Genomic DNA, 24,323 nt, shown 5'->3' on the forward strand with positions numbered 1-24,323 from the left:
CATTCGCCGCCGTGCGGTTTTATTATTCTTTTTTTTTTTTTTTTTGCTCCGCCGTATTACAGTGTGGGGAATAAAATGGCTTTTCAATCATCTTTTTTATTTTTTTTATTTTCTGTCCCAACGACTACAGTGTCTACAGGTTGGTCGACTGACTGACGTGGCTCAGCAGCAGGGTTGCAAAGACAAGATGCACAGGGGCGTGGGAGGGGGGGTTGATATAGCATAGCCACTCTCGGCACGACTTTCAACTCAAAGCATTTATCACGGACACGGAGAGTCCCGCCTTCTGCTTCAGTGAAGCCGACCACTAAATGCAGGTGTTGTTGCCAAGACAAAGTGGTCATTAGTGTCTGCTCAACACCTTAAGAGCTTTCTGGAAGTTAAGAAAAAAAAAAAAAAAAGCTTTAAATCACCTCATTATTGGTAATCTTGATTTTTCAATGGGACACACCATTCACTAACAGTTAAAATGGTCCAAATTTTTATGTATATTTGCGCTACTGACATGACATAAAAAAAAAAGAACAGCGACATGTAGTAATTCTGTAATTACAAAAGTCTCCTATTTGAGTGTCAAAAAAATGTCAGTTCTTCGCACGGTCAAAAAGTTTTCATTTTCGCCAGCATCTTTTGATAAGTTCTCAAGAAAAACATCTTTGTGCGTTCCCACCGCATTAGCGCTGAGTGCTGCGAGCCTGTCAGCTAAAGTCTAGGCAGGGATGGCCCTCTAGAAGAGGCACATTGTGTGTATAAAGTGAGGCGGTAATCCACGGCTCCCGCTGCGGAACAACGGGCTTAAAACACAACTAAGTCTTACAAGATCTGTGTTGCCAGAGCCATCTGCTGCCTTTTAATGGAGGAGGTTCCATGCTGAGAGAAATGGAAAGCACTAACTGCACCTTCCCCCGCGCAGGATTATGTGCGTTTGGAGAGCTCCTCTAAATTCTGCCTCGCGTCTGCTCGGCACCAAACAATGAATGTGTGAAACGTGAGTTTTTGCAGAACAGGAAAAAGGGCTACTGGAGGAGAAACGATACTTTATGGGCTTGTGCCAGTTTACTCACTGTAGTGAGTGTAGTGAGTGTGAGCTAGGGTTGCCACCTCCTAGAGTTTCAAATCCGGAACATCCTGCGGGCGGGTGGGGAGGGGGGGGGGGGGGGTCTCAAGTCTGTCGACGGGGGGGGGAGGCGGAGACGGAGAGGCGTCCCCGAAATATACGGGACAAAGTGAAGTGCGTCCCGTATCAGTTCATTACGGGACAGGTTTTTTAGTTGCCAAATATGAGACAATCGTGTATTTTACGGGAGTAGACCACAGATGGAAATCAAATGAGGTTTTGTAATTTTCCCTGAAAAACGGGACAAATTGCGAGAGATTTTATTTTTCCCGGGACAGGTGGTGAAAAAAAGAGAACAATTCTGGGAAAAACGGGACGGGTGGCAACACTAGTGTGAGCGCTATACATAGAGTTGCTGAAAATGTATTTTTTTTTTCCACTGTTAAAAATACCTCTGTATCTAATGGAAGACCATTAAAATGCTGATGTCATACTCATAAGTAGTTCTGAAGTGTAAGGGTTTAACACAAGTGACAGTTGTCACTCACTAGCTGTAACTAGCATGAGCACTTTGAAAGCTGCCTGTGATGTAACTGATGGGGCTTTTAAAGTTAAGCTCAACGAGACTTATGTTGCAATATGCACAATACCTCGTAACAGTGCACAGGGACATTGGGGTAAGAGGGAAATCCTAGCCAGCTAGCTAAAATGTGTGAGAGTATTGTTCTTTTTTCAGTTAAAGAAAAATAAGTATTTGAATCATCCACATTAAGATTCTAATATTCGATTAGGCTAAATTTGATTCTTGAGTGAAAAAATATTATGGCTATTTTATTGCCGTAGCTCCAAACATAATAGAACTGCTAAAGTTAGCCTAGCATCATCTTTGCTATAAAAGTAGTCATTTTTACCCTTCTACAAGTTTTGAAGAGACCATAATAGAATTTTACAACTAAATAGCAATACTTGTGATGCAAAGTCACTGAACCTCATTGTTTTGTTAACACAGATAAAGTTATGACAGAAAGAAAGCAGATTTTCGGTTCGATGTAAAATTTGTCAATCTACTATTTTTAAGCTGTTTTTCCCTTGCAACGTTTTTATGCTAATGTTCACACCTGTTAACCATTAAGGTAAATCAAAACGTGTTGTGAGAAAACTAAAAGTACCCCCCCCCCCCCCTTGGTCCTCCAGAAAAAGAGCCGAGAAGAGAGCTGCGGCGAGGGCAGTGGCGTGGAGATCCTGGAGAACAAGCCTTACGAGGACGGCCCCGGCGGCTCGGGCCAGTACACGCACAAGGTCTATCACATCGGCAAACACATCCCGTCCTGGTTCTGTGCCATCCTGCCTCAAGCTGCCCTTCGAGTGGAGGAGGAGTCCTGGAACGCCTACCCCTACACGCGCACACGGTGAGATACAGTACCTGACAGCGGTGATTCATCGCGAAGATGTTTAAAGGGACTTGAGATGATTAATGGGCAATAGAAACGCATGGGTGTGTTGGTGAAACCTTCTTCCACGAGATAATGGACACTTAAATCACCTAAAATCATCCCTTCCAATGTCTTGGACAGCACGTTGGGTATCTTATGTAGCGGGGGAGGGAGAGACTGAGCATCTAGTGTAGAAAATGGTGGTAATGGTTTTTATGATAAGGCTTGTGGAATCATAGATTTGACGACTGGGGCACGGCTCCGTGCTTCATACTGCTGAATAAGCCTTTTCTTTTTGGAACAATTTCAGCTAAATAATCAATCACTCGTTCATTTGCCGAACTTCGTGCCAACTCTCTGAGCTTTTTTTTCTTCTTCTTCTTTTTTTTTTTTTTTAATATCCACAAGATAACTTTAATCCTACAGTCCAACAGTTTTTATGTTCTTGGCACGAATTATTCCACTAGATTCAATTTGCTGGATTTGATCTAAGGTTTGTAGCCTTCAACTGTGGGGCTTTGGTTTGAAAATGTTCTTATTGCTCTGTCATAAGTGATTTTGGTTGAAATGGGTCGGGTTAGACACAGACTTTTGACTCAAAATGTCGACTTTTGTGAAAAGTTTTTATCCCTCACATATTCCAAAATTTGAATAATTTGTTAATCAGCTGTGCTTATTGTCATTTTATATATATTATTCTGCTAAGTTGCATCTTCTACATTTGATCATTTCTGTTCCTTAAAAGTCTGAAAATAGAAGGAAAGTGTTTTTCAAAACGCTTTCTGAGGCAAAGTGACACAGACTTAATTGATTTGAACTGAAATGAATATGAATTGACTTTCTTCAGATCAGAATCGGATGTCTGTTGCGCATCGCCAAGTATCTGCAGTGTCGGCAGTGTCTGGTTTGAGGTTATTGCACTCATTCTTTAAAATGCTTAATTGCTGTAGAATGTAAAAATCAACTTTTTCTCGATTGCCCATTGAATCAGTGCATTGAGTCTTGTGTAACTGGAAGGGTAACATCTGCAGAGCACCTAAGCAGTCAAGGACTAAGAAATGATACGCTACAAGTCAATAAAGGAACATCCAATGGAGGATTTACCCCCTTAACCCACTTTTCTGTGTGTCTCCTAGATACACCTGTCCGTTTGTCGAGAAGTTCTCCATAGACATCGAGACCTACTACAAGCCCGACACGGGGAATCAGGGCGACGTCTTCAACATGTCGTCGGCCGAGAAGAGGCAGCGGACCGTCGGTGAGTGTGCGGCGGCGCAGCTCGGAGGCAAACATCACAAAGCCTCCACGAGCGCACTCCATGAAAGCGTGCGTCTCGGATCGACCGGGCCCTCCAGCCGCCTCCCCTCTCTCCGTCGTCCTCGCCGCGGAGCGGGGAAATCAATGCCTGGAGCCACATTATCGGCACTGGAGGCGGAGGAGCAGATTGGTGGAGAGCTGGTGTTGAGCCTCCCGACGCTAAAAAATTCACTGAGATGCCGGGAGGGGAGGGGAGGCGAGAAAGCACCAAAAATAAAAAGTTCTGGACACGTTCCCCTCATCCCTGGTCTCCATCCCTCCCGCAGACCCCATCGACATCGTGAAGGACTACATCGCCCCCCACGAGTACCTGGCGGAGGAAGACCCCAAGCTCTACCAGTCGGCCAAGACCAAGCGGGGCCCGCTGTCCGACGACTGGATCGAGGAGATCAACCAGAACCTGGGCCAGTGTCCCGTCATGTGCGCCTACAAGCTCTGCAAGGTGGAGTTCCGATACTGGGGCATGCAGTCCAAGATCGAGCGCTTCATCCACGACGTGGGTAGGTGCGGCGGGCGGTGCGCCTGAAAGCCAAGGTTTCTTCTTTGACCTCTTTTTTATTTTTGTCCACTTTGGAATTCTTCAAATTCTCACCGGTGTCTGGAAATATTTGAAGAATGTGTCATTAACTGACTGATGAGCGGGGGAAAAAAATGAAGTGGTGGGAAAGTATCCACATTCTGTACTTAAGTGAAACGGATACTTATACAATACAATGATAAAAGTAAAAGTACTGATTCAACTCCTTTACTCAATTAAAAGTAAGACAGTACAGGTTCTGGCAAAGGTTCTAAGTAAAAAGTATTGTTGCCGTTAATGAAAAAAGACGTTCATTGATCATTTTGCAAAAAAAGTAAAACTTATTAGAAAATAATCTGACCTGAACTGACTGAGTGACCCCAAAACGTACTCTAAAATAAACTCTCTCTAAAATATGATCCACTTTTATGTTTTAACGCCACAACAGCAGAGTTCAGAAAGCTCCACTTCAAAAATAAAAACAACAATTTACTGAAATGTGTTTTCTCATGTAAGAAATAAGACGTACAGATATTTGCCCTGCAAATGTAGGGAGGCAGAGTGAAAAGTCATCAATTTTCCATTTATACATATATGAAAGCAACCTACCACAGTGATGAAAAAAAAACACACATTATTTTGGTTTACAATATGAATCTGTTGATATGAGAATAAAAGTGACGCTTTTGGTGTTGAAAGTCACAGCAAATAAACAATTGACCGGCAAAAGAACGAAACCACGGCATACATTGCAATTTCAAAATAAAACATTTTTTTTGGTTTGTTCCCACCTGTTCACTCGTGGGAAAAAAAAGCATTATGAGGTGACGTTTGTGATGAGAGCAGAGGGAAGCGGCGCACCGAGGAATAAATACATTCCTAAAGATCCAGTATCAGGCTGTGGAGCGCAGACGGACTCTCCTGCTGCAGCGCGGCAGATCAATTTCCTGCCAGCGTGGCCGTCTTTTGTTTTCCGCTCTATGTTATTTAAGGCCGCTCACACAGTCTCTGTGAGCAGTAAACAGCGCTCCGCTTACTGCTCGGAAGCTTTTCCTTTTCCCGACTAATAAAGGCAGCAGATGCTCCGTCTTGCGGGCATCCTCCTCACCCCGCCGTTTAATCAACACATCTTCAACCCCCCCCCGCACTCGCTGCCACTCTAACGTGCGTGCCAACCAACTCTCCCCTCCCTTCCTTTCACCCGCACATGCTTAATGGCGTTTTTAGCCCAAAGTGCGCCTTCGTCTTCCCTCTGAAATGGGCCCTCGGGGTCTTTTGGCTTGTATAATTCAAAACCTTTTTTTTAATCTCTCTTTTGACAACTTCCAATTTGAAGCTAAATTCTTAATGTGCTAGGAGTGCCTGCGACAGGCTGTTGATGGAGTAGCGCTCCCCGCGTGCTAATTTTGGCCTTTGTTTCCAGGCCTGATGTTTAAATGATGATGTGCTGGCGGCAATCGGCTTTTTTAGCCAGCTGATGCTTGTTTAGTTCAAGGGGCCGGCACTGACGATAGTGACGTTAATTTGGACGCCTTCATCTTTTATTCTTATTGAGGAGGATTCAGGAGCCTGCTTTTGTTCTATTTATATAAATATATATGTATACATAGTGTATATGTATGTATGTATACACATATGTGTTTGTGTGTATACACATATATGTGTGTGTGTATATATATGTATATATGTATATATACATATATATGTATATAATATGTGTGTGTGCGTGCGTGTGTGTGTGTGTGTGTGTGTTTATATATATATATGTGTATGTATATGTATATATATATACAGACTGTATAATACTGTGTATATATATGTGTATATATACTATATATATATATATATGTATACATATGTATGTATGTATTTATGTATGTATATACATATACTGTATGTGTTTGTGTGTTTGTGTGTATACACGCATATACATATGTGTATATAGAGGGAAATATATATAATGAAATAATTTGTGTATATGTGTGTGTATATACAGGAAAATGATTTGAAAACAAGTGAAGGGAAAAGTTATGATGATATACTTATTTATGTTTAATTGTTTTTTCGTATTATATTATGTTAATGTAGTATTGTCATGCAATAAAATGTCTACAGTCAGTGTTTCCAAAGGCGTCCTCTACTTTCAATACATTGACTGTAATAAGATATTAGCTTTTTGAATACCAACAAAATATTCTTTCCGATTCCGATTTCTTTTTTCCAGCAGACAGTTGCTGTCAGTTTGGGTATTGTGGTGAAAATCAAGTGGCCGATACAATTAATGAAGGCACCTTTTCACACCAAAACCTTGCTACTAGACAATCAGATACTCTCAATAAGTGTTAGTCGTGTTTTTCAAAGCCTGGTGGTTAAACTTTTTTTTTTATTTTTTTTTTAACCCTGTTCCCTCTCCGCCAGGCCTGCGTAAAGTCATGGTGCGAGCCCACCGGCAGGCGTGGTGCTGGCAGGACGAGTGGTACGGCCTGACCATCGAGGACATCAGGCAGCTGGAGCTGGAGACGCAGCTGGCCCTGGCCAAGAAGATGGCCCACTACAGCCTGAACGAGGAGGAGGGGGCGGAGACCAACGGCTCCTCGGTCAGCCAGGACCCCGAGCAGGGGGCGGAGGCCGCGGGGTCTCAGGCAGAGACGGACGGAGGGAAGCTGGGAGACGCGTTGGAGAGCCGAGGGGAGCTCACCAAGCAGTGGTCCACCTCCTCCAGGTCCTCCAACAGGTCGTCCAAGAGAGGCGGTGAGGACCCGTGTGAGATTTTCGCTTGTGCTCATTAACCGCTAACGCTCGCATCACTGAGTGACCTGCCTTCTGGGTGTTGACAGGAAGTCCCTCCCACCAGAACATCTCAGAGTGGAGGATGCAGAGCATCGCCCGGGACTCGGAGGACAGCACAGATGATGAGTTCTTCGATGCTCATGGTAAAATCCTTTTCCACCTTCCACATGAGCGCTTGACGGTGGTCAATATAAGTCCAATCAAGCAGCATTTAAAAAGATCATTACACAAAAACAACTCCAGAAAGCAGAATATTTAGCCCGGTGTTTTTAACATCCAGCAAAAAAAAAAAATAATTTGGAGGTAGCTTCCTGCTAAAAGTGACGCTTTGCCGCAAAAATGAGGTGGAAAAAACACCTGGCGAAAGAATTTTGTCATTATTCTGAAAGAGGTTTTAGTGGAATATGCAGTGCCCTTTGTGACATCACAGTGGGCCATTTACCAAAACTGTACTTTAACATATACTTTGAAAGCACAACACGATTTAAAACATGATTCCAGTTAGAAAATAGCAATAACGGTAATTTTGCTCCATTTGGGAGCTTTGATGAGCTGCATTGGCAATATCACAAATATTTTGCTTGTGGTCTGCATCATTTGCCTTTACGTCCTACAAACATTACATTATCAACGGCCATTGTTAATGGTTTAACGGCACGCTGAGTGCAATTCACGTGTCACTTGTCCGCAGAATAGTTGTTTTTGTTTTCTTCTTTTTTCTTACGTGCTCCATCTTGCAGAAGACTTTTCTGACAACGAGGAGCTCTTCGCCAAGGACATGACCAAGTGGAACTCCAACGATCTGATGGACAAGATCGAGACCATAGAGGCGGACGAAGCACAAGGTAAGGTTAGAGTTTCTGCTGGAGCAGCGTCCGGCCCCGAAGTCGACTCGGGAGGAAAAAGCGGCTCGTGCGTCAATTCGCTGCACTGTGATTGATTAATAAAAGGCGACCGCGGGCCTGATATTTATAGTTCCAGTCGTCGGGCATGAGTGAAAACTTGAGTTAATTATGTTTTCACAGAAACGCTGTACCAGGAGTCCGGCGGCGAGTATGCTGTGATGAGTAATGAGGAGAGGCAGATGGAGGTACGCTCGCTCGCTCCCACCACCCCACAGCCCAATTCATGTTTTTTTCACCAGCAGTCATTAAATAGCTTGTAGTTGAGACTCCTCCTCAGAAATAAGTGCTCTGTCATCCATCCTGAGTTCTGTCATTAAGTACAAAGTCCGTAAGTGGAGCTAAAGGTAAAAGATTCATGCTAATGCTAAAGTTTTGTTGTGTGTGTCTGTGTTTCCCCATGCAGATTGATTGCTCCTTGATGCGCTCAAGGGCAACTAACTTTTGTGCGCCACAGACAGTAAAGATACAAAGCATTTAGTAAGGGGAGGCAAAAATGAACAAACGTTCTGTTGCGATGGAAGCAGCCAAATTAGATTTGTTAATGACTGTCCAGTGGCTAACCGCTAACCGTGAATTTGGCCTTTTGTGTCTTTGTCCTTCTCGAGATTTGACGGTGCTGACCACTTTTGATTAAACAGGCGCCACTACTACAACAAGCAACAGGAATCTTGTTGTCACTTCTTCTATTTCTTCTTCGAGCAGCTAGCTAGCAAGCTAGCTATCCTGCAAAACCCGAGACGGCTGCAATAAAGATGGGGTTCATGCTTTGTTTGTGTTACATAACTCCGGAGCTGGGAGCTCTGCAGGCTGCCGGAGACATTAGACATTTTCCCAAAATTGACCTGAACCATCTTATGACAAACCCTTTGATATGCTGTAGGTCACGACCTTTCAGTACGACACCATCGCTGAGAGTCCAAATCTGAATTGCTGCGCATCCGTCTTGAATGGTTTCTACCCAAAGAGTTTTTCAGCCAGTCGTAGTGTTGCGTAACTAATCTGAATGCTTAGAGTTGAAGAAGATAATATAATATATGGACTTTAGAACAAAGAAGAATCTCCTCATAAATAGTTTATAGCATTTTTCCTTGCATGTGATCCTTTCGTCTCCCCGTTTCCTCCTCCAGCTCTCCTGTCTGTCTGCCTGCCCGCGCCTTCACTTCCACTAATCCTGTCCCGTGTTTTCTCCACCTTCTCCACCTTCTGCTCCCACCTGCAGGATTGTTTGTCTCAGCAATGTCTGCAGCCGTCCAAAATTCACGTCCTCGTGTTGGTCCTACACGGAGGCAATATTCTGGACACTGGCTCTGGTACAATCTGACTCTGCTGTAGTTCCATTACTCTGAAGCAGCATTTGTGTATGAATAAATAGTGGTAATGATTGCACTATTAAACATGAGGGTGTCCATTTTTAGTGTTGAATAGAAACAAAATTGTCCATGTATGTTCCCTCTGCTCCGCTGCCTTATTCTCCTGAAGTGACCCCCCCAAAATGGCTCCCCTTATTTTAAGCTTAAACCATGTCGCCACAAAGTTTCAGTGCACAGAAAGTAGCGAGAGCACCTGCCCACAAATGGTGTCACTAACCATCGGTAGAGAAATCTAAACCATTGCATGGGCCCCATAGTGACTTCACAAAGGGCTAATTTGGAGAACTGGACTTTTCTCCTTTCTGTAAATGTGCAGTGTCAGTATGTTTGTGTCAGATTTTTCTGACACACACTAGCGTCAGAAAAAATAAATTAAATGAACAATAGATAAATATGTAAATAGCATTTAACAGCCTTAACCTGTTTTCTGCCTGCAGGCGAACAGAACAGCAAGCAGGGCGACGGAAACACCCTCAGCGGCGCCTTCGAGACGGTGATGAGGGTCCACTACCCGGCGGCGCTGGGGCGCATCGTGGTGCGCATGGTGCCCTGCCCTGCGGTGTGCGTGGACGCGTTCTCGCTGGTCTCCAAGTGAGCAACAGCAACACCAACAACAGCCGAACCCGTGAGAAACTCCACCGTCGTCGTCGCATCTTCTGACTCTGATTGATCCCACCCCCCCTCCCGCCCCCCCGTCTCTTCCCCGTCCCGTCCCTCCCCCGCAGCCTCAGCCCATACAGCTACGACGAGAGCTGCCTCTCCAGCAGCCAGGACCACATCCCCCTGGCCGCGCTGCCCCTGCTGGCCACCTCGGCGCCGCAGTACCAGGACGCGGTGGCCACCGTCATCCTGCGAGCCAATCAGGTGTACAGCGACTTCATCAGGTCGCTGGAGGGCGAGGCCTTCAACGGCCAGGTAGGAGGGACAAAAAAAACCCAGAGGCCTCGTCTTCTCGTCTCTTCTTCTGCTGGGCACCGTGTTCAGGGGTGTGTTGGCCTGCAGGTGTGTGTCATCGGAGACTGCGTGGGAGGGATCCTGGGCTTCGACGCCCTGTGCAGCAGCTCGGTGACGGTGTCGGAGAGCCAGAACAGCAGCAGGCGCGGCAGCACCATCAGCGTGCAGGTATCCGTCCGTCCCCTCCGCTGTTTCACATTAGAGTCCAGTGGATGTAGTAGTGGAGCAGTAACAGCAGCTGAAGCACGCGATCCGGCAGGAACCCGACGGTGCGTCTGATGAATGTACGTACGCTCGGAATGTAACTACAGTTCGAAAGGACAAAATAAAATAATGAATTCATGCAAGAATTCGACACTTTTAAAAACCGGCATGCGTTTCATTGAGGACAGTAGCATTGCCTTCATGAGCGTTATTGGTTATGTTATGAATACAGATAGTTTGTTAGTGTACTCAAGTAGATTTTTGTATGTTTTCATGGTGGAGAAAAACCTCTGGTTGGTCGCTTCAGTCCAGATGACAACTTTTTCATTTTTACCAAATTATCAGTTGTTGTTTTTTTTTTTATATATATTTCGAAAATAATTTACAGTAAACAAGTTGATTCAGTACTTTTACTTTTATTAGAGTATTTTTTTGTGCACAATTATCCGTACTTTTACTTGGGAACACAATGTGAATACTTTCATCACCTCTGAGTATTTATGATGGCGATGCTATCAGTAGTGGGTCCTTCCTACCATAAAAGTAACACACAGTTGCTTTAAATTATACAGCAACATCACCAAACAAGCAATTGTGTTATCTTTTTTTTTTTTTTTTAAAGTCATCTTCCCTCTTTGAAGTTCCGTCGATCCCCGACGTCGGGTCAGATCACTCTTTTCCGACTCGCCTCCTTCTGAACCCGGCCGACGCTCCGTGTCGCTCTGCAGGACACGGACCTTCTCTCCCCGGGCATCGTCATAAACAGCGGCTGTCCTTCCTCGCCGTCCCTGGAGGGGAGCCGTCACCTCAGCCGCAGCAACATCGACATCCCTCGCTGCTCCGGCCCCGACGACCCCAAGAGGCAGCTCCCCCGCAAGCGCAGCGACTCGTCCACGTACGAGCTGGACACCATCAAGCATCACCAGGCCTTCCTGTCCAGGTAGACACACACACACACACACACACACACACACACACACACCAGGCAAATGAAATGGCAAATGACTCCAATAGTTCAAATTAAAATTGTTTTTTTTTTATTATACTGTACCTAGTTGTATTTTTCTCGAGGTTTAATATTTTTCTCATGGTTTTTATCATTTTTTACTCCGCCAGTTTTTTTTTACCTCAAGTAGCACAGCAGAAAGTAGGAATACATTGTAAGTATAGTTATACATTTTTTGTCACCTCAGTTGTTTTTAACTTAATGTATTCAAAACTGTAGAAAAGTCAAAGGCTGTTTAAAACATGCAAAGCTAAGAAGAAGCAGGATTCTGACGCCCACTAGAGGTCAGGCTTTCGTTTCTCGTTTTATCTACAGTTAGAAACTTTTAAAGGACCGTTTCTTATTTTTCCCCTAAATTTCTACAGCTGAAGTTTGATCATTGTTTTTTTGTTTGTTTTTTTTCCCACGTCTTTCCTCTTTTTTTCCCCCTCGGCGCTCAGCCTTCACTCCAGCGTGCTCCACGGGGAAGCCGGCTCCAGGCGCTCCAGCAACAGCACCATGCTGGAGGGAGGCTCCCTGGGAAAGTTCGACTTCGAGGTGACCGACTTCTTCCTGTTCGGCTCTCCTCTGGGGCTGGTGCTCGCTCTGAGGAAGACCGTCGTGCCTTCCTTAGACGGTGAGGAGCTGACACCTTTTTCCTCTTCCCCAAGTTTTGGGAAATTTTTGCAAGTTGCATTTCCAGAAAAGCGTCCGGAGAGGTCGGAGGTCGTGTTCCTCGAGGTTGCGCTTCTGATCTCGCGGGCCGTGCAGAGTCTTGGCTGAAAGCGGATGAATACGTGATGAAAGTCAGGGCTCCGGCGGTCCGAACCGCGCTGAGGGATTCATAGGGAGAGACTGCTGACCTGCAGCTGTTGCCTTCACATCTGCAGGAAGAGGCCGTGGATGTTTCGTGGAGTTGAGCGATGTTTCTCACATCACTACGTGATGCTTCTCACAACTCAGCTGTTCCTTTTTCTTTTTTTTTTTTTACAGCTTAAACAGACAGCGGATGACTGAACTGTGCTCTTGTGTAGCTCAATATAAAATTTGATGTATGTGTAGAAAACAACATTGCAACAACAACAACAAAGTGTCCATGTCCAATACTGACTCACTGCTCAAAATTATAACTGACTGCAGTTTGGTTGTACTGCTATTGAAAAAGAAAACATAAATAATCGTATCTAATCTTATTGAGAGTAGCAAAGCTGTTCACAACGATCCAGATGCTCATGAAGACCTCTGACCTCTGACCTCTGGTCAGTTCAGTCAAGATTATTCTGTCACAACTTCTCATTTTTGAAAAATTATCAACCAATTTATTGTTTCATTAATGCCAGCAAAAAAAAAAAAAAAGTTTTACTTTTAACAACTTTTACTACAAGTACATTTCAGGACCTGTACCAGAGTATTTTTTTCCGCAAGTATTTGTACTTTTACTTCAGTACAGAATGTGAATACTTTGGTCACCTCTGCCGCCGGCGGAACACAGCAGCGGGTTTTTAAAACGCCACCGTTTCTCCCACGCCAGTGTCCGCCCTGCGTCCGGCGTGTCAGCAGGTTTACAACCTGTTCCACCCGGCCGACCCCTCGGCCTCGCGCCTCGAGCCCCTGCTGGACAAGCGCTTCCACCTGCTGCCTCCCTTCAGCGTGCCCCGCTACCAGCGCTTCCCGCTGGGCGACGGACACTCTGCGCTCCTGGGTGAGTCCGCCGCGCTTCACGAAGTCGTCTCTGTCTCACCTCTCTGACTCCGTCTTCTTTCTAAATGCGTGCGCTCTCCTCCCCCGGCTCCCCCTAGTGGAGACGGTGCAGAGCAACCCTCACCTTCTCAACGAGTCCAGTGGCTGCGGGGCGGCGGTGGTGGTGGTGGCGTCCCACCGCTGCCAGGAGAACACCGTCAGCGAGACCTCCATCCCGGTGCCCGTCCTCAACTGGCCCAACTCCACGCTCCACACAGACAGTGTGTACACCATGTTGTTCCCTTTCAGTTTGTATGTGACATCACTTTGACCAGTGTGCGAGATACCCGTCAATAATCAGGGGGTCGGGGCTCCATCCTCCTGATTGTCACTCGTTACCAATCTAAATTTCCTATAATAAGCTTACAATATTTCATGCACGTGAGACATGACAGTCTACATAACAACACATACACATGTGCAAAAACTCTGCTTGGTAATACTCTTCTATGTTAGAAGAGTATTGCTATATTTGACTTTGACATTTAGATTTATCAGCGACGATAACACAACAGCCAATCAAGTCGCGGCTTCTTAAGCGGCGACACGATTCCACCTCCAACTTAAGAGGCAGCTGATTAGCGCCCGCCGGCCAACTTAATAACTAGCCAAGCGAGCTCTATGGCGTTAACAATTTAGCTAACGGGATCAGCACAACGACGCCTCTCGAGCTAATGGCTTCCTTCCTTCTGCTTCCACTCTGTGGGCGATGCTAAGCCGGTCTGTGCAACACCGCAGCTTGGAATGAAAAGAGGTGACACGCACGGCGAGAAGGTGGAAGACAGCCCTGTTTTTACTGTGAGAATCAAATATAGCAAGATTGCCTGAACACTCATTCGCCTTTAAGAAATCTTACTGTTTATGAGGTTTACATCAAATCATGTCCGGAGCAACAGTAGAAACCTGCTCTTTAAAACTGCAAAACTATGGTCTGGTCAGACCAGACTCAAAGCTGCATGCGCTTCCGCGTCACGCTGGACAGGAAGTCACTCAAAGAAACACGAGAAAATCCAGTAAGTCTTCAAAATTAAAGCAATTTTCAAAATAAAATATTGTGTTTGACAAATGCGATCATATTTGTGTACGTTATATTTGTTAGTATCTAAACAGAGTGCGAGAAAGAGGAAAATTAACAAACACACGCACGCACATGAAAGAGAGCAACTGAGTGGGCTGGCTTAGGGGCGGGGTTGAGGTTTTGGGCGCCTGAACTCACAACAAACAGGAGAGAGAGGCAGAGAGGAGTTGTTATCAAGTCACGATGGACGATGTGAAATTGATCTTGATGAAAAAAAAATAGCTCTGAATGGGAGCAAACAACAGCTGAGCAGAAGCGCTTGTCGACCGTGGTTGAGAAATGTGCGTCCAGTGCGAACAGGAGGGCTGTGGCTCACGCACAACTTTTGTGGGCGTGGCGCTTCCGCATCTGGTGTGAACCCGGCGTAAGCCTTTTGGGTCTTTTACTAACTAACCCGCAGTCGACCCCCCCTGGCCGATTTCTGGTAAGAAATACTTACTTACATTATGGGGTTAAAACTGCCATGAAATGCAAAATAACAGAATTTTACACGTGCGATTCAAACCGCGATTAATCGCAGTTAACTGTTAACTGAAGATTCTGTGATTAATCGCGATGAAAAAAATGAAAAACTTGACGCTCGCTCGCTCTCCATTTCCTTTTCCTTCCCCCCCGCAGCCGACACTCATCACGCGCACATCAGCGTGGACGGCCAGTACCCCTTGTCCACCTCGCCGGGGGTCCCTCACCTGCGCTTCAACCGCAGGGCCAGCGAGGCCAGCCTGGCCAGCCAGGTGTCGGGCCTGGCCGACTCCTACACCGCCTCCAACATCGCCACCAGTGAGTCGCCGCTCGGCCTCGCCTCCACCTTTTTCCCATTCACACATCGCCGCGTTGACGCTTTCATTTCATCCCTCCGAACCCCCACGCTACCCCTCCACCCACCACCCCAACCCGCTCAGCTCGCAAACACGCGGCTAGCCTCACTAAGCGGCCGCGGCTGCTGTACAACCGGCTGGCCGCCCGGACGCCGTCCTTGCAGTCGCGCCACAAAACCCGTCAGGTCTTCCCCAAAGCCAACGGAGTGGAGTCCGAGCCCGGCTCGGACCTCAGCTCCGACGTGACCTCCGACCTCACCGACGTCACGTCCGATATCACGGACTTGGGCTCAGAGCCCCCGTCGCCGGGGGCGCTGATGGACCTGGAGCAAGGTACCCTGGGAGCTGTAGTAAGAGGATGTTAGGAGAGGGATCCTAGAATCCTTCCTCTTACCCCCGTGTGCTTTTCTCTTTGGTTGGTATCCCCCCCCGTGCCTCCTCCGTCTTCCTTTTGGCACTTTTAGCAGGCGACAGACGACTCCTCTAGTCCTCCTCATGCCGTTTCTCTCCAGCTCAGACTTTTGGCAACCAGGTCAAAAATGTTCGCAGAGTCTGAGCTGTTTGTTTTTTTTTTTTGTTGAAGTGTGCATTTCCAAAGCCTCTAACGCTCAGTACCTGCCTTGACGAGATTCCAGACCTTCCTCCAGATATAAACTACTCACCCCTCCCCCCCCCAAAAAACGCACATCTGTCGATGAGCGGAACGAGGACGTGCAGAGGACACCTCAAAGGTCGACACACTGGGGGCTCCGATTTCTGATATCACTCTCCCTCCTCCCTCTCCTAATGTAGTCGCGTCCAGGTGGTGGGGCAGTAAAAGGATGGACTACGCCCTCTACTGTCCCGATGCTCTCACGGCGTTCCCCACCGTGGCTCTGCCGCATCTCTTCCACGCGTCTTACTGGGAGTCCACCGACGTCGTCTCTTTCATTCTCAGACAGGTGCAGTAACAAGATTTTTTTTTTATCATTAAATTTCATTTCTTATGTTTTCACTTAAATTCATTTACTACAATGCGTTTTTCCTGCTATGGCTGCTACAGTAAAACTCGATTAGCTGTAAACTTTTACTGTACTTTATTTAGCGAGGGCTTGTAATAAAGTTGAAAGCACCAATTGGGGCTTTTTATGATCAGATCCCAGTGAAATTTTATGATCCTCAGCCTTCCTATCCTGACAGTAGATGTTCTATGAACGTAAGAGTAGTTGAAAACTGCCAAGCTGATCATTAAATTACTGCCGTTCCCCAACAAGATAACATCCAGAATTAGCTTAGCAGAATTTGTTTTGCATCAGCGAGTGAAACATTCATATTTAAATTGCTAATATCTAAATATTAAAACAAGCAGTTTTAAAACTGTTTGGCAACAGTTGCTCAATGTCTCTTTAAGGTTTACAAGGTTGCAAGTGCTCAAGTGAAACCTGAATTTATTTTTTAAAGTTCTAGAATGCTAAGCTAAGTAAGAAGTAATGTTTGCTTTGGCTGAACCATACCGTGTTTCAGTAGTCATCGGGCCAGGAGTTTTTATCTCAGTGTCACGACGTCCCCCCAGGTGATGAGACACGACAGCTCGAGCATCTTGGAGCTGGACGGGAAAGAAGTGTCGGAATTCACACCGTCCAAGCCTCGCGAGAAGTGGCTCCGCAAGAGGACCCACGTTAAGATCAGGGTGAGGCCTCCCTCGTCGTGCCCTCATTCTGTCTTTAGTGTGCGACGTCTGAAGTTCGTGCAGTCAGAGGTAGATGTTTAAGTGTTTGATGTAACTGCAAAGCGATGACCAGCTTCTGTCTTTGCTCTTTCAGCTGGTGACATATTGGGGGCGTTAAATGAGCCTCGGTAGACATCTGAAAGAGCAAACGCAGTGTTTATCATCCTGAAGGCTGCATTTATTTACCATCTGAGACCCAGATAGTCCTCATTGATAATAAATGAGAAAAATACGCCAACATGAGCAAAGTGCTGTAAAAGCTTCTAAAGTGTTTTTCCATTTATGCATTAATGATGCTCTACGAGTTAAAGGCCCCATTTGAAATGAATCATTCTACATTTCATTGATTCTGTTATTCGCAGAAGTGCAAGTTTTAGTGCTCAGTGTCTGAACAGGGAAGCTTGCAGGGGGGGGGGAGTTGTCTCATTACTGAGGTAGGGATGGAGACAAACTATCGTTTTAAAACACTGGGGATGTGTGGTTTGCACAGTGCAGGACAAATAAGGAGATAGTCATCAATCAATCAATCAAGCAATCAATCAATCAATCAATCAATCAACTTTTATTTGTACAGCACTATATAACATCCAAAGGCGTCTTAAAGCGCTTTGTACAATCAGAGGAAAAACCAACTGGGCCCCCAGAGCAAGCAAGGTGCAACAGTGGCCAGGAAAAACTCCCTTGTAGGAGGAAAACTAGAGCAGAACCAGACACCAGAGGGCGCTCACCTGCCGATGACCAGTTGGGGTGAGAAGGAAAGGCAAAAAATGTAGAAAAAGAGAAATAGAAGTAGCCAGAGTGGCAGACAGGCCAGAGTGACAACAAAGCTCTCACAATATAGGTGTAGATATATAAAAATGAATCATTCAAATATAGGAATACAGAAAGACACATAAGTATATGAGGTATAACCTTATAAACATGTGGAAGTACAGCATATAAATAGATCTCATTGTGTCATATACATCAAACTATTCTAACATTTAAATAGGCTCAAATGTTCAAATGTTAAGTGGTGGGGTGGTACAGTCGCTGTCCATGTGTTTGTCCATGTTTGGGAGGGCAAGAGTCCATAAGGGCCCATGATCTGCCACTAAACCAAGTCCTAAGTCCTACTTATCAAAGAGCAGATCAAAAAGGGAAATGGGGGTTAACTGGGGGTCCCAGTCAGCTAAACTAGTGGTTCTGAACTTAGGAACCACACCTTTTCTCTTATCACGAAGTCCATTGTGTATCCATCCAAGTCCAATGTGTATTCCACAGCACTCAAATTTATTGCACAAAAATGCGCTGGCCCACTTTCTATCAGGTCTCGTAAATAAATGATTGAAATTGTTTCATTTCATCGTATGTCCTGCAAAATAAGTGCCCAACATTTTCTCTATAAATAGATGTATTTTAATATCCCTTAAAAAAAAAAGCTGCGACCCAATCAAAATAGCCCCCCGCGACCCAACTTTTGAGTTGCGGACCACCAGTTGAGAAACGCCGAGCTCATCCAATCACGGTAAACCTCACGGTGTCCTCCGCCCTCGTCCTTCAGAACGTGACGGCCAACCACCGCGTGAACGACGCCGTGTTCACGGAGGACGGGAACCAGATGGTGATGGGACGCTTCATGTACGGCCCCCTGGACATGGTCACGCTCACCGGGGAGAAGGTAACGACCGCCGCGGGAAAAACCGAGCCGCGGTCGTCCGGAGGCGCGGCGCTGACGAGGTGCCGCTGTGCCCGCTTCCCCCTCTGCAGATCGACATCCACATCATGACGCAGCCTCCCTCCGGCGAGTGGGTCCACTTCCAGACGGAGCTCACCAACGGCAGCGGCCGCGTCTCCTACGTCGTCCCCGAGAGCAAGCGGCTCGGCATCGGGGTTTATCCCGTCAAGATGGTGGTCAGGTGCCGGAAGCTCTCCGCCGACCAGTGGATTTGCTCTTCCTCCTTGAAAAGGTTTAAACGTTCCTCTGTTCCTTTGCTCTCCTCCCGCAGGGGCGACCACACGTTCGCCGACAGCTATCTGACCGTCGTGCCGCGGGGGACGGAGTTCGTGGTGTTCAGCATCGACGGCTCGTTCGCGGCCAGCGTCTCCATCATGGGCAGCGACCCGAAGGTCAGAGCTGGAGCTGTGGATGTGGTGAGGTGAGGACCAGGCTTGGTTGTTCTGCAGAAACTGATGTTTGTTTTTTGTTTGTTTTTTCTCAATGAAAGCAGAATGAAGCAGTCTTACACACAATGTAGAACATTTCACATGAGCGAGTACAAATCCAAGTCAGGTTTTCGTTTTTTTTCATGGCAAGTTAGGTCAATTAGCAACTAGGGATGCAAATTATCGATTAATTCATTAATCGTTAGTTGATTGACCTTATCGATCGATTAACGATTAATTGATAAGCGGCGCTTTTCCCCGTGAACCTAAACTTCACAATGAAAAATGTGTAAAGAACACTTTATTTAACCCTTAAATAATGTTGAGGGTCCAATGTGACCCATTTTTACATTAGAGAACAGAAAAAACACCCTCAACATTTATCCTCTGACTTTAAGTTGACTTCTAATGGGTCACAAGCTTGTTCTAGGTATATTATGACCATCACAGTATCTACAGGTGACTTGCTCTTTCCTGCCACTACACTGTTGTAAAGATATTAACTAACCGTGTCAGAAATGTTCAATTAATTGCGACTGATTTAATTTAATTGATTAAATTCTTAATTGACATTTAATTGACAATCGATTAATTGTTAACATCCCTATTAGCAACAGCTCGAGGCTTGGAGTGGTTGCTTTACAGATACAAAGATGCTGATTATTTATCCATCCATCCGTTTTCAATACCCGCTTATTCCTGAACTCAGGGTCACATGGGTCTGCTGGAGCCTCTGTCAGGCAGGGTGACACCCTGGACAAGTCGCCACTTCATTGCAGGGCCACATAGAGACAAACAACCATTCACTCTTACATGCACACCTACGAACAATTTAGAGTTACCTCACAAGCATACTTTATGACTGTGGGAGGAAGCCGGAGAACCCGCGCAGACACAGGGAGAACATGCAAACTCCTTGCTGATTATTTATTCCAAGTCATAAAGTCACATAGTATTGTTTTTGTAACTTCTTGCAGATATTGGCAGGACCTGGGCTACCTGATTGTGTACGTGACAGGCCGCCCTGACATGCAGAAGCAGCGCGTGGTGGCCTGGCTCTCGCAGCACAACTTCCCTCACGGCATCGTGTCCTTCTGCGACGGACTGGTCCACGACCCCCTGCGGCACAAGGCCAACTTCCTCAAGTCCCTCATCAATGAGGTGAGGACGCTAAACCGGCGTTTGGTTGATTTTGTTTGTCATATAATCGCTGAAGTCTCTGAAAGGCGTCGACCTCTTTCGATTAGGCCCATATGAGGATCTTCGCGGCGTACGGCTCCACCAAGGACATCTCTGTGTACTCCTCCATCGGGCTGCCACCGTCCCACATCTACATCGTTGGGAGGCCAACGAAGAAAATGCAGAACCAATGTCAGGTGAGGGGATACATCTTGGAAACAAGACTTGCATTCCACCCATTTTCAAAGCCAAATTTGCAGAACTCTCACACTTAATCACTCAGCTTGTGGAGACGGTGTTTAGCCTTCTGTTTATAGCTTCCCTCAAAAAAAAAACATTGGGTTTTTAACTTGCTAAAGCCGCTCAAACAGATTCTTTTTTTGTAGCTTCCATGTGCTTGAAGCAAAGGGTGTGTACACTAATCTGCCAGAGGGTGTGTATACTAATCTGGCAGAATTGTACCTGCCCTTTGTGACATCACAAGGAGCTCGATTCTAAACAGGATATGCTATAAATGTCCATGTTTATTATTCTTTAAGGACAGCTTTTCGTTTCCTTAAAATAAGCTATAGCTAAAATAAGCTATTCAACTCCAACTCTTGACAGTTGAGCTCAGAAAGGACAAACTGCAATATACCCACGATCTGACTTTCACATGTTTGGTCTTCTTTTTTTGGCACGTTTGCAGTCAATTAAGATCGAATCCACGATGAAAATACTTGCACAATGACATTAGGACAGGAAATGTGGAATAGGAATAATGGAGTGACTTGTGAAAAATGTAGTTCTCTGACGCCACATTACAATCAGTTGGTCTTTGAAAAGGAAGTAGAGCTATGGCCTGCTCAAAGTCTAAACATTGCCTTTAAATTTAACTCTATATAAATATTTCATCCACTTTGCGTCTGTTGCCCCTCCAGTTCATCCCCGACGGCTACGCCTCCCACCTCTCCCAGCTGGAGTACAACCAGAGGTCCCGCCCAGCCAAGTCCACCAGCGCCCGCATGGTCCTGCGCAAGGGGAGCTTCGGACTGGGCGCCGCGGGAGGCGAATTCCTGCGCAAACGCAATCACATCTTTCGCACCATCTCCTCCAAGCAGCCGGGCGGCGCCGGCGGGTCGGCCTCTCCCAGCCAGCCGGGGCGGACTGAGCGCACGCAGAGCCAGTGCGAGATGGAGCGGGAGCGGGGCATCGTCCCGGCCGCCCAGAGGAGCATGAGCATCGCCGCCGGGTGCTGGGGCCGCAGCGCCAGCGCCAGGGAGGGCAGCAGCGGCTTACTGGGCCCCAAATAAGGTTTCAGAGGGGATCTGTGGCGTTGGAGGACTCAGCCTGAGCCACTGTGATCTCTGGGCGAGCGAGGAGAAAGCGGAGTGAGAATGAAATGCATCGGAGGGATTATGCGGATTGTGTGTGGTAGGAGGGTAGGGAGGCTCTCCAGAAGGAGTGGATTAATCAGGCCGCGAGAGATCAAGTGAACAAAGGACAATTCGGTAGCATGACTCTTTTAAAGGTAATACTTTTATAGGTTCACGACTAATTATTTAAAAAAAAGGAAAATCTTTTAAGCCTTAAACTCGTTGATACGGGAAACCGCGCAGCAGCACCACCACCTCTTCTTCTTCTTCTTCTTCGTCTCCTTCTTTCTAAAACACACACGAGTACACGACCGACCCCTCCCCAACCCCCCCACCCCGCCGCTATGTTTGATCCCATGAGCTCAGGACAAACTGGAGATTGGTCTCCAAGCAGTCGAAGCAAGCATTTGAGGCCAAGAAGCCAATGACTTTGCCCTCCCTCCGTTCCTGACCCACTGTCCGCTGAGCAACAGTGTTTCACACACACACACGCATAAATAACCAAACAGTAATTGGCAATAACAGACAGGATGGGTGGAGTTAAATTGTAAAGAGTCACGGTAAAGAGGACTATTTCCTGGTTGGACTGAGACATCCAGATAGATTTGGGTTTATCCGTCGATGTGGTACCTTTTATCTCAGCGTTTGTACTTTGACAACTTGCTCCAGATGAAACAGACCCTCTAAAACAGAAGGCTTACAATTGAGATAGGTTCTAGCATAGGGCTAGGTGATAAACTGTCTTCTGTTTATGTTTTCGCTCTCTAGGGGTCCCATATTATACCAAGTTTTCTTTTTTAGCCCAGACTCCAGTGGGGTGACGTTGCACACAGAAAACATCTTCGATATTCGGAAAGCGCCATGTTTAGCCCTCTGTTTACAACCTCCCGTAAATACGCTTGGTATTAGCCTGTTTGCTTTGACCTCCCGTGTGTTTCGAAGGGGAGAAAAACAATTTAGCAGCAAGGCGGCGTCGGGAAGAGGACGCCAACATCTGGGAAAGGCATCAGGGAGCTACCAGTGCCCTTTGTGACCTCACAAAAGACTGATCTCCGGGATGGAGTGTTTTTTTAGCACACTCTTCTTAAAAAAAAAAAATGGAGCAAGCAAAAGAAGTTAAGGATGGACTTTTCTTATTTCCAAGGAGTGACAGGAATGTCCATGAACGGCCAACGTCGTATAATGCGGACTTTAAAGTTACGGCGACTGGGCTGGTTTTGGCAGGCATATGACATATATATATATATATATGTATATGTATTTATATATATATATAAAATATGGGACCTTTTATTTGATCCTTTAAACACCTAATAGTGCTCATACCCGAGACAAAAGCCAGCCCTTTGTCTCGGTTACAGAATAGTTCCACTCATCACATACAGTATATCCCGTGTGTATTTAAAAAAAAAAACTAGCAAATACGAGCAGGCTGTTAGTTCACCTTCCCCTCCACTGTAAGACTGTGTGTGGTGTTTCCCCCCTCAGTTTGGCCCTTGGGCCATCCAAGGCCTTAATATCCGATATGATACTTGCTCCACCGATGGAACAGGGCATGCAGCATTAAAGCAACAACTAAAACTTTGTACAGTCCACAGCAACAATCCCTTTATATATTCATCTGCTTGCAATACCTCTGACCCACCCGTAGGTGGTGCTGTTTCCCCACTGCTGCTGCTGCCGCCGCCGCTGCTGCTACTGCTGGGAGATACTGGTGTAGTTTTCCCCCCAGCGTCTGGCTCCCTGTTTTTTTTTTTGTCGTCGGAACAGGATTGGAAGTCCGTGTGCATCTCTCTTCTGATTGGTTGTGGGCTGGACTCGGCCATGCCCGCGAGGCTTTCACTCACAGAGACCTGCTCATCTCTGAGCGTTCGCACCCAAAGGACGGTCGGTGGAGCGGTCGGAGTGATCCGCCGTGAATGTTGAGAAGACTGCAAGCGACCGCCCCCCGACAGCGAAACACCACTTCACGGCTTAACCTCTGAACTGTAAATGTAGTAGGAAAAGGTGTTGTCGGAAGACGAGGTCACCTCATGTCACGGTTACAAAAAAACGACGACAAAAAAAAAAGAAAAAAATCCTACACACAAATGTGCACAAAACAAGCCAGATTTCCACCCAAGGTTTTGCATTGCATTTTGTTCAGTCGGTCTTAAAACCAAAGTCAGTGGTCAGTCTTAGTTTGCGCAGTCAGATAACATGTATTTGCATTTTAAGATTTTCGTTACGTGAGAGTTTTCCTTCGACTTTCAGTTTTTCAAAAAAGTGGCATTTCGGGCGTGAGAATGTATCAGGGTAGAGCCCGGCAGTACCGAGGTCAGAATGATCTTCAAAGACAGATGATCCTGTTTGTTTGTTTGTTTGTTTGTTTTCCCCCAGTCAGGCTTTCTTTGTTTGACTGTTATTTCTGTGTGTTCATGAAGTTCTGGGCTTCCTCCAAATTTGGGCTTTGTGGCTCAAAAACTACTTTAACGACGGACGCGCGTGCGCTTTTCGCTCTCTGTAGCCGTTTCTGTCTCCATTCGTGTTCAATCTGAAGCAGGCAGTGGTGTGGTCGTCCCTGGAGGTGGGGGTGCACTCTTCGTTTGTGTGAGCGCCCTGCTACGCTTCATAGGAGATTGAGGAGGGTGCATACCCAATGCTGGCTGTAAAATAAGTGGCTGTACTCCACCCACACCTGTGTATACCCTGCACACCTGTGTACACCCTGCACTACGACACTGCTCTGAAGCATTTTTCAGGCGATACCCTCAAAACTTGTTGAATTA

General features: G+C 46.2%; 1 protein-coding gene and 1 long non-coding RNA gene across 2 annotated transcripts in view; one reads left to right on the forward strand and one right to left on the reverse strand.

Annotated features, from left to right (window-relative positions):
• pitpnm2 (phosphatidylinositol transfer protein, membrane-associated 2) overlaps nt 1-21,749 on the forward strand; it is a 38,970-nt gene extending 17,221 nt beyond the window's left edge. The window contains exons 3-26 of the mRNA XM_076029695.1: nt 2,252-2,466; nt 3,627-3,748; nt 4,074-4,307; nt 6,743-7,075; nt 7,162-7,257; nt 7,855-7,959; nt 8,140-8,204; nt 9,239-9,329; nt 9,827-9,980; nt 10,115-10,304; nt 10,392-10,511; nt 11,276-11,487; nt 11,994-12,169; nt 13,064-13,234; nt 13,332-13,493; nt 14,969-15,130; nt 15,961-16,109; nt 16,721-16,837; nt 18,420-18,536; nt 18,626-18,774; nt 18,865-19,014; nt 19,999-20,182; nt 20,269-20,397; nt 21,121-21,749. Coding sequence (XP_075885810.1) covers nt 2,252-2,466; nt 3,627-3,748; nt 4,074-4,307; nt 6,743-7,075; nt 7,162-7,257; nt 7,855-7,959; nt 8,140-8,204; nt 9,239-9,329; nt 9,827-9,980; nt 10,115-10,304; nt 10,392-10,511; nt 11,276-11,487; nt 11,994-12,169; nt 13,064-13,234; nt 13,332-13,493; nt 14,969-15,130; nt 15,961-16,109; nt 16,721-16,837; nt 18,420-18,536; nt 18,626-18,774; nt 18,865-19,014; nt 19,999-20,182; nt 20,269-20,397; nt 21,121-21,492 — 3,975 coding nt within the window. The 3' untranslated portion in view covers nt 21,493-21,749. The remainder of the gene's footprint in view (nt 1-2,251; nt 2,467-3,626; nt 3,749-4,073; nt 4,308-6,742; nt 7,076-7,161; nt 7,258-7,854; nt 7,960-8,139; nt 8,205-9,238; nt 9,330-9,826; nt 9,981-10,114; nt 10,305-10,391; nt 10,512-11,275; nt 11,488-11,993; nt 12,170-13,063; nt 13,235-13,331; nt 13,494-14,968; nt 15,131-15,960; nt 16,110-16,720; nt 16,838-18,419; nt 18,537-18,625; nt 18,775-18,864; nt 19,015-19,998; nt 20,183-20,268; nt 20,398-21,120) is intronic.
• LOC142890545 (uncharacterized) overlaps nt 1-24,323 on the reverse strand; it is an 88,187-nt gene that overhangs the window by 30,510 nt on the left and 33,354 nt on the right. The window lies entirely within an intron of this gene.

Source organism: Nelusetta ayraudi, unplaced genomic scaffold, assembly GCF_046127955.1.
Source record: "Nelusetta ayraudi isolate G7.1 ecotype Tasmania unplaced genomic scaffold, CSIRO-AGI_Nayr_v1 ptg000026l, whole genome shotgun sequence".
NCBI classification, from domain to species: Eukaryota; Metazoa; Chordata; class Actinopteri; order Tetraodontiformes; family Monacanthidae; genus Nelusetta; species Nelusetta ayraudi.